This window comes from Notolabrus celidotus, chromosome 13 (genome assembly GCF_009762535.1).
Source record: "Notolabrus celidotus isolate fNotCel1 chromosome 13, fNotCel1.pri, whole genome shotgun sequence".
In the NCBI taxonomy this organism is placed as follows: Eukaryota; Metazoa; Chordata; class Actinopteri; order Labriformes; family Labridae; genus Notolabrus; species Notolabrus celidotus.
The window spans coordinates 13,941,386-13,957,021 of record NC_048284.1 but is presented as its reverse complement, the minus strand read 5'-3'; the positions used below and the strand labels follow the sequence as shown (position 1 = coordinate 13,957,021).

The 15,636-nt window shown below is 39.6% G+C and overlaps 1 protein-coding gene across 4 annotated transcripts; it reads right to left on the bottom strand.

Annotated features, from left to right (window-relative positions):
* Positions 1-369: 369 nt before the first annotated feature.
* On the bottom strand, positions 370-15,559 carry ak9 (adenylate kinase 9). 4 transcript variants are annotated; one of them, XM_034699415.1, is made up of 36 exons: positions 15,425-15,551; positions 15,205-15,293; positions 12,941-13,004; positions 12,813-12,865; positions 12,610-12,706; positions 12,411-12,523; positions 12,150-12,299; positions 11,828-11,950; positions 10,801-10,875; positions 10,564-10,665; positions 10,290-10,429; positions 9,872-10,191; positions 9,647-9,765; positions 9,399-9,546; positions 9,208-9,304; positions 9,043-9,107; positions 8,878-8,937; positions 8,425-8,619; positions 7,443-7,579; positions 7,079-7,282; positions 6,712-6,990; positions 6,481-6,599; positions 5,893-6,112; positions 5,748-5,801; positions 5,459-5,674; positions 5,043-5,261; positions 4,711-4,927; positions 4,428-4,629; positions 2,675-2,815; positions 2,334-2,551; positions 1,938-2,134; positions 1,646-1,815; positions 1,338-1,436; positions 1,051-1,153; positions 812-926; positions 370-689 (listed from the first exon to the last, which is right to left on the bottom strand). In XM_034699415.1, exons 1-36 carry the CDS (start codon positions 15,438-15,440, stop codon positions 481-483), a joined length of 5,145 nt encoding a protein of 1,714 aa, XP_034555306.1. In that variant the 5' UTR covers positions 15,441-15,551; the 3' UTR covers positions 370-480. The 4 variants fall into 4 exon arrangements, with proteins under 4 accessions (XP_034555306.1, XP_034555303.1, XP_034555305.1 ...); XM_034699412.1 differs by having other exon boundaries at positions 371-689; positions 6,481-6,602; positions 15,205-15,296; positions 15,425-15,559; XM_034699414.1 differs by having other exon boundaries at positions 371-689; positions 15,205-15,296; positions 15,425-15,559.
* Between the last annotated feature and the right edge of the window lie 77 nt (positions 15,560-15,636).

Sequence of the window (15,636 nt, the reverse complement as noted above, 5' to 3'; positions counted from 1 at the left end):
AAAGGGTCAAAACTAAGGATCTTTGCTGTTTTTATCCAAACTCCCCTCAGGCATGACAGTACAGGATGAGAGGTAGATACATAGGAAGATAACTGAAGTGTGGGGAAAGCATGGGCTTCTACACTGAGGGTGCCCACTCAGGAAGAAGAGTCCACTGCATCAAATGTCGAATGCAAAAGGCACAACGGTAAAAGAGGAGGTTTGGTACACCTAGACCTACCTTATCTACCTGATTTTTGAGCTTTTCCAGGCGCATTCTAGCTTGTTCACCATTCAAGAAAAATCTTATATAATATGATAAAAGAAAGGAACATTCAACATTCACCATGTATAAATATATGGGATTAGAAACAAAATTAAAATAACAACCCAAGAATAAACATCCTTTATTAGAGCACATGCAACTCTTGATTAAATAAACTCTTACAAAGGGTTACTTTTTCCTTCACTCAAAATACCAATGGTCAAGTTTCAAAACAGCTACAGCACACAGTTGGCACCTGGCAAGTCTCCCAAGGCCAGGAACCGACTGAGTTTGAACTCAAAGTCGATGGGACGTTCACTGGGGGGCCTGTAGTTTCCTCTCATTGTTGAGCTCAGGTAGGGGATGAGCTCACAGTTCTCTTCAAACAAAGCCAGTTTCTTCTTGTACTTCTTGCGGGAGTAGTCTGTGCTCTTGTGGTTGAAAGCTGTAACAATATGAGATTTCACTAGGACAGAAATATACCAACTTAAAGTATGTATATGTAAATAAAGTAACACTTAACATTCTCATCCTCATCAAGGTTTACAACAATGAGATTTGTCCTACCTTTCAAGTAGAAGGCCATATATTGAAGGGTTGATCTTTGTATACTGAGGAAAGGATACTTTGGTTTGAGGCACCCAGCAGCTGTCATGGCCTTGACAACTGCAACCGCTACACCCTTAAAGCACAAAAGCCACACAGACCTCACAGACCTACACATACAGAACCCTAAATTCCAACAGATCCCATTATGAAATATCTGCACATATTATTAGTGATGATTATGGTATTTTGTGTCTGACCTGTTCCAAGTAGCCCAATGTGGGAAGGGAGGTGAGGGGCACAGGCTCACAAAGAGGAGGAACTTTACTGGGCAGCTTCTGGTCCCAGTAGGTTTCAGGAGTTCTGGACAACAACACCAACCTTCACATGTTAGTCTAATACATATCATGGCTAAGCAATGCTTCATGGTCTTTATTAAATACAAGAGTAGTAATTTCAAACACTTGATATGCACAGCTAATTCAACATTATGGGGAAAAACTAAAGACAACACATTTCTGAAATACAGAAAGAAATCGCTTTACACCTCAAAAACTGGTCCTGTTTCTGCTTTGTTTCAAAAATGTAGATCCGTTCTCTGTATTCCACCGCATATTCCATCTTACCCCGAACCAGCGCTTCATACCTGCAGAAAAACAAATACAGATTTAACTGGTTTGTCTTTATTCCTGCTGATAGCGTGTAATTCTTCAGGTTAAGGACAGACAATGTTGACCTTTTCTCAGAGTAATCTCTTACCACTGACTCCTTTTGTCTTTGTAAATGTATCAATAAGACATGATTATTTATGTATTCTTCATTTAGATTTGAAATTCTACAAAAATGAACTTGTACCTTTGCCTTCCATTCAGATAAGTGACCGGGCAGAAGCCCTTCATCTCAACTTGCTGTGGGAACTTCTCCTTCACCAGAGTCTCTGTCAGCTTCCGTGGAAGCAGGTGGGGCTGTGGGAGGGTGTGTGGGCAGCCAGGGACCACAAACTGATGTGGACTGGCAAGGAACAGCTATGGAGAGAGCACATAATGTAACTTATCTTACAAAACCAGCGAAAACTAACTTGGGCACCCTTCCATTCTCACGTATGCATTTGACCCACTGTGTTCAAGTCTCTTTTAAAAATACAGACCTGTAGATGTTGTTCACCACACATCTTGTAATAGTGTTTCCTGTACTGAGCTGCATAAGTTAAGGCTGTAGTTTCTGAGCAGTCCACCAGGTGATAATGTAGTGCCAGGCAGACTGTGCAGTACTGGCTGAACTCTCCAAGTCGGTTCTGCAGCTCCTGCGGTGTGATGCAAAGTCTGTTGATGCAGGCTGCTTGGCCTGTTAGAGTAAAAGATATGGGGAGCATGAACTCATACATGCCATCTAAAACATGTATGCATGCATGTAAGCATGTCTTTGCTTTAATCCTGTAATGCATTGTAAAGATTAAATGCATCCTCTGCCACTGAAGTTTCACTGAATACTTTACTCAGTGTTATATTATTGTGTGCTGAATGTGCAAGCCTTCGGGACTTACCGCTTTGCACCCGCTCTAGGAAGTTATGGAAGCATTTCATGCTGATGCTGATCTCCTTCAAAATGCTGTTCCAGATCCACCATTGGCTCTTTTCACCATCCAGCCGGATCAAATTTTGATACTGTTTCTGGAAGTGTTGCCTCACATGCTCCATTTCCTGCTTGTAACAGGAGTTCCGAATGCTGAGAATCTCAGAGCTGTCGTGCATCAGATGAGGCCTGCAACGGGAAAAGAGAGGATTCAACTTAATAGATTACGTTTGAAGCTTTTCACAAACAGCTTGTTAAATCATGGAAAAATGTGCTTGTATTCATAGCTGCTTTTGATGTGTGTTCCCTGACTTGTTGGCCTTCATCTTGTCCAGCAGGCCTCTTTTTAGTACTGTGTCCAGCTCAAGCTCAACTACTATCATGGGAATGATGTTCTTGGACCTCATCAGCTCTGCCTGCTTTAGAGTCTTTGGAAAGTCATCTAACACATACCTGCAGAACAAACAAGTAGCATGTAATCTTTGTTTGAGACAAAAAAGTACAGCCATTCTGGCAGTTATTCTAAGTCTTCACAGTTACAGTTTTTTGGACTGCATAAACACTAAAATCAAAAGTATTACACAATTATCAAAACGCTACACTCAATAAGCATATAGAGAGAAATAAATGATATTTTCGTCTGCAGCATTGGTCTTGTGTAGTGTTTGGTGAATTTATTGTATATTTGCACTTTCTCTGTGTACTTCATTTACAGTAGTCTTATCACTGAGAATATAATTGCTAAGTGTTTTAGGTTAGCAACAGCAGTGTTACTGGTTCAAACAGAATCAAGTCATATGAAATGTGTGTGTTTCATATGGTAACAAAATATGTTTTTTATAAATTAGTGTAAATTCTTTGCAAGAGTGTTTCATTCTGCAAAGAATCTGAGGTGACAAAATGGGCCCTGTTTTCAAAATCGTGTTTACAGTTTTTTTTCAATTGCTTAAATTAAATCGGCCAATTTGTCAAAACACTACACACAATTCACAGAACCACACACACAAGTAGCAGAACACCTCGGATCCAAGACCAATGCTGCATACTGATGAAAATATTATTTATTTCTCTCTATATACCCAAATCAGTCAACATGTCAACATGGAGAATCACAACAAAACATGTTCCAGTTTTCATGCTACTACAGTAGTGTGTGTAACACTGAAAGCTCAGCAAATATCAGACAAACACACAGTTTTTTTCGATTGCTTAACACAATTTTGAAAACAGGGCCCATTTTGTCAAAACACTACACACAATTCACACAACCACACACACGAGTAGCAGAACACCTCAGATCATTTGCAAAATGAAACACTCTTGTAAAAACTATACATTAATTTATCCAAACCATATTTTGTTACCATATGAAACACACACATTTCTTATGACTGAATTCTGTTTGAACCAGTTACACACTTCTGTTGCTTGCCTAAAACACTTTTAGCAATTCTACTTCTCAGTGATAAGAGTACTGTAAGTGAAGTACACAGAGAAAGTGCAAATATACAACAAATTCACCAAACACTACACAACCAATGCTGCAGACTGAAATATAATTTATGTCTCTCTATATACCCAAATCAGTCAACATGTCAACATGGAGAATCGCAACAAAACAGGTCCCAGTTTTCATGCTACTACAGCAGTGTGCATAACACTGTAAGCGTAGCAAATATCAGACAAACATGAAATACTGGATCCAGCTGAAGACAGGTGAACTCACCTGCTGCATTTTTATATTGCTTAAACCTGATTGGTGTGTCCACAATTAAGCAATCATGTGTTTGCGCACCTGATGGCTGTGTTTAACCAACTGGCTCATAGTAGTGGTATTCTGATAGTCAGTGCTTTGGAATTGCAAGGAAGTGACATCATGATATACTTCTGTGTCTAACACAAGTGTGAGGCTGATATTGTGCTTATAGTGGTGCAAATCTGGGCTGATGTTTTGCTCCTTGAGTGTAAGATTTTGATAATTGTGTAATACTTTTGATTTTAGTGTTTATGCAGTCGAAAAAAACCCTGTAAAATTACTGTAAAAATAAAGTCCCTGTCCGCTTACCCTCTGGTGCTGCAGACTGAGCTCATGAGTGCCACCTCTAGACACTGAATGGCAAGTTCATCAGGCACAACAAGTCCCTGAGATAGATTTTTTTTGATCTGGACAGCCAGATCAGTGTACTCCTGCGTGCTTAGAACCATCCGCACCACACTACCAATGGACAGCCGGGCCAAGCCATATTTCTTACTAAACATCAGTGCCACTGGAGAGAAGGGAAAAAAAGACAATGAATGAAAGCAGAGAGAGCCTTTGAGAAAAAGTGGAAGCAATATCTGAGTATTACCAGTGGTTTTCCCAGATTTTGGTGGTCCAAGAACAGCTATTTTGAGAGGAAGAGATGGGAGGGACTTTGGCTGCTTGAGGTATTTCAAAGGATTCTGCATGAATGTATTGCGGTTTTCCTTGGTCGCAAAGAAGTAGATAAACTGATGGAAAATTAGTGGATGTGTCGCATTAAGCGGCCACTGCAGAGGCTGGATCAAATCTGGCTCTTTAAATTGCTAGAGAGAGGGCAGATGTGTGGGTTAAACAATATGTTAAAAGAGATTTTGCACTGAGAATTTAAAAGTCTCAATAGGTGACATACGAAACAGTGATCAAATCAATCATTCCTACCGAGACAGGGTCCCCAAGGCCGAATGAGCTGTGGAGCTTGTAGGAGGACAGCAGCAGCTTTTCTGCAAGGCTGTGTGAGATGGGTTGACATTGTTTGAAGAGTGACTCCCTGTTGGTCAGCAGAGGCTGGATTTTCTGGAGCAGTTGATTCTGCACAATACGGATTTTGCGAGATGCTCCTACAGACACTCTTGGAATGTTATGCTCACTCAGGAGTTCCTGATGATAGAAACATGCAAGAACATGTGAGCATAGGTAGAGTGCAATGTTTGCATAATAATAGAGTAAATCTGAAGTTGTATATGTAGCTCGTGTAATTCTCCTATCATGAAGTTTGAAAATAAAAATAGAATAACAGAACTGAATATGCATGACTATCCAAGTAACTGCCTTCATTGTGTTTTGTATCTTTGTACCGTCACAGTTATAAGGCCATTTTCATCCATCACAAACCGCTCTTCTATTTTCATCTCCAGCTCCTCAGATGCCGCTTCCTCAGTCTCCATATTCTTCATGCTTTCGTTATCCTCTTCTGGAGGAAACTCCTCCTCCAGTGTGGCCTCTATCTCATCCTCCATGTTGTTCACAGCTTCATCCTCCTCACCGTCTTCCTCATTGCTTTGATGTCTGGACTGGTGAGTTCATAAAAGGTTGGGTTAAGCAGTGTTGGAAAGACCCTAACAGACACATGACAAGCTTTCTTACCTTTGTTTTTTCCTCTGCCATGAGCTCAGCTCTCCTGTGAGCGATCTTTTCCTCCTGCACCACACAGAAAAATCATCTTTTTACACACTCGCAGTCTGTAGTTAAAATTTACAATTAAAAAACATCCCAACACATTTACACTCACTCGACTCTTTGCACGGAGCTCACGAAGGATGTTCAGCTGTGCTTCATGCCGACTGCGACACTCACGCCATTTTTCCAGGTACATCGGCAGCAGACGCTTTTGGACGTCTGAGACATCGAGTGCCAGGGTTACCATAACGTCAGGCAAAAGATGCTGCTGCAGCATATACTGCACATCCTCAGGAATGTGAGGGAAGCCCTCCAAAATAAAACCTGTAGACCTACATGGAGTGTTTCAGGGTTCAGAGACAGCTTGTGGTATCATTCATGAGCCAAAGTGCATGAAGAAACACACTACAACAAGGCTTAAATATGTTTCAAAATACAGTATAAGCATCTTTAAGTTAGCATGGGCTTTAAAGATCTTCGAGAGGAAGACAAGGAGCATGAAAGATTGAGAGATATTCTGTTTATAATCAGTAATGAAAGGAACAACTAACTTTGGCAACATGCTTATGTTCTTGTGTTGCATCAATCTACTCATCTAAGTGTCAGCAAGAAAGCAAATCAAGCACACCACACAAACTGACAATCGTTTTCTCAAAGAAGGACAGAAAGAGGGATTGCATTTTTGAGTGTGTTCAATTACATGTACGGCTCCTGTTTCCAGAATGGCTTAATAACATTATCCAGGATCTCTGGAGGCAGAGGTTCTCCATCAGACAGGTAAGCTTTGATGGCCTCTTCCTCATCAGTCAGGGCTTCTTCCTGCTTTGAACAAACAAAAGCTCAATCATACAACAAAATATGAAGATTCACCTCAATTTAAGGTGCCACAATCTTTGAAATCGTGCTAAAGAGAAAGTTTATCTGAGCTCACCTCCATGTTATTTGTGCTGGCAGAGATGTCCTCCATCTCTGTCTCCTCATCCTCCCCCCTGGCCTCCTTTATCAGAGCCTCCAAATCCTCAGCAGACTGGTCTGAAGACTCCCCCTCATCAGAGTAAGGTATTCTTTTCTTTGTCTTGGCCATGATGAGCATTTGGAGTTGCTCCCTGAACTGAATATGGAAGATACCAAGCTGCTTGGCCAGCCAGTCACCCTGAGTGGTCTTGCCTGACCCTCGGATGCCGAGCAAAAGTATCCTCAGTGCAGGGGGCTTGTTTTAGAGGAACAAAAGAGACTGGTTAGGGATTTTAATGCTCCTTACAGTGACTTTCTCTTCCTCTTTTCATATCTGCTTGTACCTTGAGGGGCTCAGTCCGTGCAACAAATTCTGCAGGGTTTTGAAGGAAGGAGTCCATTGCTTCTAGGTCAGAGAAGTAGAAGATTTTGTCTCGGTACTTGGCTGCAGTTTCATCCTTGCAGGGCCACAATACATTATGGTTTTTCAGGGCCACAGGGCAGTAATGCTGCGTGTCACCCAACAATCTCTTGGCTGATGTGAGCCCCTGCATTGAAACGGGGGAAGAGATACTGTCAAATGTTGCTATTTTATAAGCTAACAAGGTAGTTAAACCAAATCTCCTAATTTCAAATCATATATAGGATCATAAACTTGCTATTTAGTTGAGCAAAAAGAAGTGTTAGAAGACTTTTTGTTTTACTGACTTCATCTTCCTCCTCTGCTGCAAAGTTTTCACTGCTGCCTTCCTCGGTTCTTCCAAGCTCTGCTAAGGCATCCAGATCCTCTGCCTCTTCATCGAGATCCAGCCCTGACAGCTCCCAAGACTCATACTGAAAGGCTTCTGGAGAGCAAGCAGGAAATACATGCAATCAGGTTTTTTTTTTTGTACTTTACGTGGAAACTCATTATATCAGAAGTAATTTAAAGTGTAGATAAACTGTATCTTAGGGCTAATATAATAAAATCATTTTGTTGCAATAGTAAGGGCCTGAGCACCAAGTGTGGTGTGAGGATCCTAATTGAATACATAGGAATGATTCTCCGTCCAAATGGATAACATGTTTGTATGCTTTGATAAGCCCCAAAACTCACCAAACTTGGCACAAGCATCAGGCTGAAAACATTGATGTTTTAGGGATTTCACACATGAGTTTGACAAAACTGCACTTTAGTACATGTGTGACATTTGGTATGCACATTCATCAACTCAAGACCTACAAAAATTTGATGGAATTTGAAAGAATGCCTATTAGAAGCAATACAGCGCCATCTACTGGAAAAACACAGTTGTTTTCTCCATACTCAACATGTAATATGATAGATCGATAAGCAGATCAACATGTTAGGATTTGGTCGTATTCAGAGTGCCCCCTCCTGTTAAGGGCTGATAAGCCTCCAAAATAACATTATGGAAATTGCATGAAGTTTACACAGTGTGGTCTAAAGTTCATGTACATTACTATAATGCATGATTGCAGCATATCCTGCATGCTTCTGCAACATAGCAGTCAAAGGAAGTTGTGTGCCTCCTGCAGCATACCCCGCAGCTGCAACACAATTCAACGTGTACAAAGGTGCAGGGACCAATGCCACACTCAGTACCTTTACTATAAGATGACACATTTCAAAAGATGCATCCTGACTGTTCATTAAAAAAAATAAAAGATTTGCGAATTTTAGACTCACTCTCCATCTGTAGGACCATCTCTTGAAGCAGATCCTCTGGGCTTTTCTTCTCAATCTCCAGCACTGAGTGTGCCATGGTCAAAGTGGACTTCATTTGCTCCCATGTGGTCACAAACTGTTTCAGCTGGAGTTTGTACTCATTCATTTCCGGGCCGTCTGGATAACCCGACTCCCAATGGTCAGGTAGTGTCACAGCTTGAGCAACACAGAGAAGAAACTTTCAATTTCTGGTTTTTAAAGTTGTTGCCAGAGTTTGAATACTCAGATGTGGTTTTATACAACATTTTCATATTGAACTTCTGATGTATTTGAACAGGTGCAAGATGTAACTCCACAAAGCTAATGGCACACTACTGGATGATGAACGGAAAATGCCTGTTTATCCATAGTATCTCTTGAAAGCTAAAATTGAGTTTTAGCTGGGAAACAAGCATATGCAAGAAAAAGTCTCACCTTCATTTTCATTCACGTCTGGAAGCGCAGGACTTGTACTTTCAGATGGTACAGGATTTTCTACAAAGGAAATAAGTGTATGCTTTAAAAATAATGATGGTCAAACCTCCAGGATCTGTAAGTCACTGTAAAAACAGCCTGTTTGATTAGAAAGGCTGACTATACCTTCCCTCTCTTCAACAACTGTCTCAAGATTTGCTTCGGCATCTGATTCCTGCTCCTTCTGGTTTCTAAAAGAGATTAAAAATACACACAAAAAAACAAAGTATACCAAAATAATTTTCAAAAATGAAACCCCACAAACTTAAAAAAAAACGCAAAATCACTCACATGGCTTTTTTCTCCTTCCCAGTTTGTGTGTCCTGCAACCTCTTCAATACTGCTTCATCAACGCTGTCCTTATTCTTCTCATATAATCTCCTCAGAACTGATCAACACATTCAAATGCATTGATTATATGAACATTTACAGGATTCCCTACAAACAACTTGTTAGTGATGTTTTTACAAAATGTCTCATACTTTGATTTCCATCGCTGTCACTGAGGCAGAAGAAGGTGTCAGGCAGGAGTTTGGCATTCTGCAGTCCGTTCATTTGGGAATAGTTCTGAGGAAAGTTGTCCAGCACCCAGCCAGTCCTGACGTCTTCATTAGTGTCAGCCTCCTCAATCTGTAACATCACCACAGAGCTCAAGTAAAGGCTTCGATTAACTTTAGATGATGTATTGGAATAGTTGTTGTAGTTTTGAATGTACAGTGTTTGCAAATACCTCTTTTATACGATTCTCCAGTACATTAGCATACAGGCTAGTGGGTATTGTGCTCATTTGTTTGGCTTCTTCTAGAGCAGAAAGCACCATGGCTTTGACCTCTGGATGATCCTCTGTCACTATGAAAGGCAGAAATCCTCAACACTACTATATTATACATAACACATTTCCTGGAGGAATAGTTATTGATCTGAACAAAATCATCATCCACAGAGCTCAACTTACCAGAATCTTGTCCATCCTGCTGCATCTTCATCTTGATTTTCTCCAAAGCAACCTTTGTTGTCTCCTCCTTGATTTTCCCAAGCCTTTCCTGCTCAGCCTTTTCCAGAACCGGCTGTACCAGTTCCTCCAAATCAAGCACCAGTGCATTAAAGTGCTGAGCCAGAAGTTTACACAAAGTGCTCTTTCCTGCCTGTGGAGGTCCAATGATGGAAACTCTGCAAGGAGGCCTAGGCATTGGAGGGAGTAGGTACCGTACAGGGTTTGTGACAAACTTCTGGTATGCCTCCTGGGATGAGAGGATGTAAAATTTGTCCTGGAAGCTGCACAGGAGTAGTTATCAGTTAGTTGACTTTTTAGCATATTTTTTATTTTGCACTGTATGTTTCCTGCTGTTCATGGCCTTTAAATAACCACTCACCCTACACAGAATTTGGGACTGCCAGGAATGACTTTGCCTTCCTTCAGAGCAACAGGGCAGGTTTGGCCCCAGCGGCTCCTTCTCCATCTAAAGCCAGGAGCCACCACTCTGGAGGACGACATTAGTCTTAGCAAGTCCCCCTGGAAAAGAGATGGAAAAAATGTATAGTTAAGGGAATTGGTGTGAAGCGTATCAAGAGCATAATCTATTCTTGCATGTTTATAGCTTTTTGAAATCCTGGTTTAAAACATAAATGTGGTATTTCACAGCAGACCGTGTCAATGTGCTCTGGCAATTCCTCTTCATCACTCTGGTGCAGGGGAACTGGAACAGAGACGCGCTTGATTGCCATGGATCCAAGACGAGACGCCACACACTAGTGACAAAACAAGCAACAGACTAATACCATCAGACGTACAAAAATACAACCTTGGAACAAAATGCAACGTTTTTTATATCATTTGTAATTTGGAGATGCTTCTTGTCGATTATTTATCCCAAGTGATTTTACCGAGTGCAGCTCTTCAGGTGCCATGTTTCCATCAAGCTCCAACAGGTAGAGGGGGTTATGGCTTTTCATGTAGTCCTGAAGAAATACAATAAACACAATAAACTCCTAACAAATGACAAACAAGTTCATCTTAAGACTTTCTCAGTAAAAAATGAAAATTTTCAGAGTGTAAGCAAAAAACGTCAAAGTTATTAATCAATTCAGCGCAAGACTGTCTGCTTCTGTATTAAATCATAAGCGCTAATCTAACTTTACCGTAATAGGAGGAAAAAAAAAACCTTGTTTTTGATTATTATTACTTTAATAAAGATGCCACAACCAAAACGCAGCTTCTAGGTAAGCTTAAATTTATTATTTTAGGTAAAGATAGCAGCATTTAACAATATATATCAAATATTTAGAATAAAAAGGTGAAGCTTAAACACATCTGCAAATACTCTGAAGCACTTGAAATAGTTGTTTAAGTCCACTCAGAGTTGTCGTAATGTATTATGCAACTGCATTATTTAAAAAAATGTTCCAAATGATATTAAAAAAGCAATTAAAGCTGCTGTTGGTAGGAATGGTTTAAAAAAACATAACTTGTTTCTGCTGGGTTTGGAGAAATGGTCATAATGCCCATGAGTACTCATGGGTAAGTGGAGTAATTTGAGACTATTGCGAAATCTCTGTGTTTTCCAATGACTTTGTATCAAGCAATGTTATTATTCCCCTCGTTCCCATTGTAACGAACCAATCATAGATAATCTCCAATCCTCTGTCCTGATTGGTTAAGGGGCGGCCCCTACTATGTCCTCCGATTGGCTATGAGTCCGACACTATCATGACTGCCCGATCTGTGCTAAGAGGAAATCTGGTTGGGAGGGATAGTGTTGACATTGGAAGTCCCTCTCTCTGAACAGATGTTTACTCTGTGACTACCAACAGCAGCTTTAAAGACTTTTCTCAAAGGATCAGTCCAACTACAAGCTGTCATAGGTGACTGTCAACTGGACTTAACAGTTAATATGAGCTCCCAGTGAGTTACCTCCAGTGGTCTGAGCATTGTGTCTCTGTACATCTTGATGCGAGGAAAAGCATTTTTAGGCAAATTCTCTGGTGTCCATACCACCTGGGCAATAACAGTCTTTTGGAGTTCCTCTTCCCCATTCTACAGAAAGTACAGAAAGAGTTGTGATGAGAAGAATCATGGGAAATAATATCTTAATGAGAACTGAAAAAAAATAAAAATAAAAATAAAAAATCTAAATGGTAATGAAATGCATGAGTATGACACAACAGCAATTATCTACCACCGGAAATTACTAATACATCAAAGTCAGCAACAGTTGTTAACCATACAGCCATACCTGCTCCTCCTCCTCTTCTTCCTCATCATTGCTCTCCGTCTTCTTGGTAAAGATCTCCTCACGCTTCCACTGATCCCTGTTGTACAGCTGTCCCGTCTCTGGATGCTGCTTCATGCTCGACAACCTATCAACCAGGTCCTTATCTGGACACTAATGGGAGATGAAGAGTTAAATTTATGACTAAAATGGGATCAAATAAATCAAACCTTGTCAAAAATGTTATGTATTGCTGCGTTATACACGCACAACCCTTAAGGTCACCTTTATATTGATGATGAAGTCAGGTGATAGTTTGAGATTTTTGATGAGCTGAATCTGCTCAGACATCCTCAGATGCTCTTCTGACATAAACGGCAAGCAGCTGAGTACATATCCTGCAAATCGACACATGTATTGTTATAGGTAGGTTGTAAATAATAAGGTTTGCATACACAAGGTCTCTGTGCTAAATTCGATTTACCATAGTGCTCCACATCTGGTGAGTTCAGCCTGGCAAGAATCAGCTGGAGCACCAGGTCTTCTGGAATACTTTTACCCTCACATAAGATTCTCAAAAGCTGAAATTGTAAGGAAATAAGGGTAAAATATGCTTAAGTGGAAAACACCTAATTAAAAAGTGAGTGGTTGATCTTTTTGTCCTTCAATACTGAAAATGATACTTACCTCTATGCCTTGCTCTGTTTTGTTGGTAATGTGTGTGTTGAGCAGATCTGTATCTGAAAAATAACAGAAGCTTATGAGATTGAATTATGTCAGAGTGAAGAGGTCAGAAATGCATGTGCTGTACTTACCATCGATTAGGATACACTTCCAGGACTCTGCAAGTTTTTTGGCCAAGGTGGATTTGCCAACACCCTGCAAAAATATTTTCAGACATACGTACATTCTTACAGCAGTAACATTAAGTGCATGATTTAACATAACATTGAATAATAAGCCAATATAATTATAGGGAATGGTGGTGTAATATTTCATTAACAAATCCACACAAAAATGTGCAATGCATGTGTACAGTAGTGTATTATGTTTAGGGTTGCCAACTGTCTTGTATTAACTGGGATATCCTGTGTATTGGGCTAAATTGGTCTGTTTCATACGGGACCTCAATTGTCCCGTATATTGACTATTAGCGAAGTCCTGCAAAAAAGTGTGGAGAGGATTTTCTCTCTGATGGCCATTAAATGGTCAGACTCAAGAAACTGATGCAGCACAGAGCTGATCAAAAATGAACTTCAAATATTACCAAAACAACAAGGTTCTGCAACAGCTTTTACCCCCATGCTGTGAGACTCCTGAACACGCTGCTCCCCTTCACATTCACCTCCACCTCAGACTGGACAATCTTGACTCTGTTACATGCCACTTTATACTGGACAATGACCACCACTGTGCCTTCTGTGTTTTTAATAACTATTTTATTACTGCCTATTTATTTCAACTCAATAGTTTAGCTGCTCTATTTATTCAAATATTGCAACATTTGCACCCTGCACTACCACACTTACTGTTTTACTATTTATCTATTCCCTCCATTATCCATATTTAGTTTAGTTTAGTTTAGTTTAACTCATATCTCATGTTGTTTCGTCTTGTTTTTATATTCTGTCTTTGTTGTCAGTGCATTGTCTGTCTGTCATTGATTTGCACTTGCACTGCTTTGCACATGCCATGTGAGGAACGAAATTTCGTTCAGCTGTATACTAGCTATCCAGAATGAATGACAATAAAGTTGAGTTGATTTGAGTTGAGTTGAGTGAAATATCTGTAAACTGTGACTTGTCATGTAAGGATTTCTCTTTGGCTGTGCAAAAGGACAAAAGGCTGCTTGATTCAGTCAAGGGTAGCAAAAAGTATCCATGGAAGAAGTACATTTGGTGAGTCATACTCCTCTTTTGCATTTACTTTTTCTTTTGCGTGTTTTTTATATAAAGAGCCAAATTGTGGTTTCTTTGAGGTTCATTCATATGAGGTTACATAATGATAAAGTAAGGATTAAAGGGAATATACACACTTTCTGCTTTTCCAGTTGAATCAGAATATGAATATGCGGGTCATTGACATGACGTGCATATTTTTGTGTCCGAATCCATTATTTTTTTTTTGAAATATTTTGTTATTTTTAAGACATACATCAATTGATTCTATAAAACCTGCTTATTTTGAATACAATTTCAGTACATTCAAATATTGAGATTTATTTTATTTTTATGTATCTCAAACCATGAAAATGTCAGGTGGCGCAACCGTCCGAGCAAGTGAACTGAACTTTTACATACAATAGCTTTGAAATAAACATAATTTCATAAATATCAATAGTTTAAAGGCACCTAAAGTTATTTAAGAACTTTTGTCCAGCTATTTGCATGTTCTCAAATGTCAGGGTGGCACCACCGTACTCATGGACCTTTTATTTTGAAAGTAAGTAGTTATAATGGACTTCAACATAATAATTCAGAGGACCCTACTAATTGTCATGGTTGAGTTAAAAGGTTTGTAGATGTCTCTTAAATAATAATAGAAAAGCTTTTATCAACTTATAGGTGGACGGTAACACTTTCCATTTCAGGTTGTACAACCAACCTAAAACTGTTAAAATTATATTTCATACCTGGCCAATAGAATACAAAAATCCTAGTATATTGTAAATAAAATATACTCACAAAATACAAATGTGTAAAGCACTGTAACCACTCTAAGGGATACTTCCTAAAACTTTCAGTTAGAATAAATGATAGGTAAGTACATATATTTTGACAAATATCTGGTTGTGCCACCTGACATTTTTTGGGTGTCCAAGTTAAGAAAAGGGTAAAAAAATAATAATAATTTAAACACTTAAAAAAACGTAATGTTTGAACACAAAAATATGCATTTCAACCAAAAAAAAAAAAAAGTTTTTTTGAGGCTCATTTGTCAACGACCCATACACTGAATTCACACATCATGCTCACACCACCATGGCACCGTGCACCTGTCCCTTATTTAGTATAGTGAGAAAGTTGGCAACCCTTCTTATGTTATGCTTTTGCGTGTACGAGACAGTTAGAGAAATTACCGGTCCTCCAATTATGATGAAGCAAGTTGGCTTTGCAAGAAGACTATCTCTCTCAGCTTCATCCTCGATTAGGTTATCCACTACACGGCCTGCTGAAGAATGGGTTTAGTTTCAGTGTGAAGAAACAAAACAGAGAAAGACGTTAATATCAAACCACAATAAGTCTCTCCTGACATAATCGACATCATAACTATTGTTAGGCTTCTTATAGTTTACTCACCGTGGCTTTGGGACATTTTTGTATCCGTTTTAGAGCCCTTTTAAACTTTTATCATTTAGTAATCTACTTCACCCTGTCTCACATATCCTATGCTTAACCAAGCGTCTGATGTGGTTACCATAGCAATACTCGAAACAAAAGTCGTAAGGCGAGCTTTCTGTTGTTGTGGGCGCTTTATTAACACTGACGCTAGCTGCTGTTAACTCGTAAAA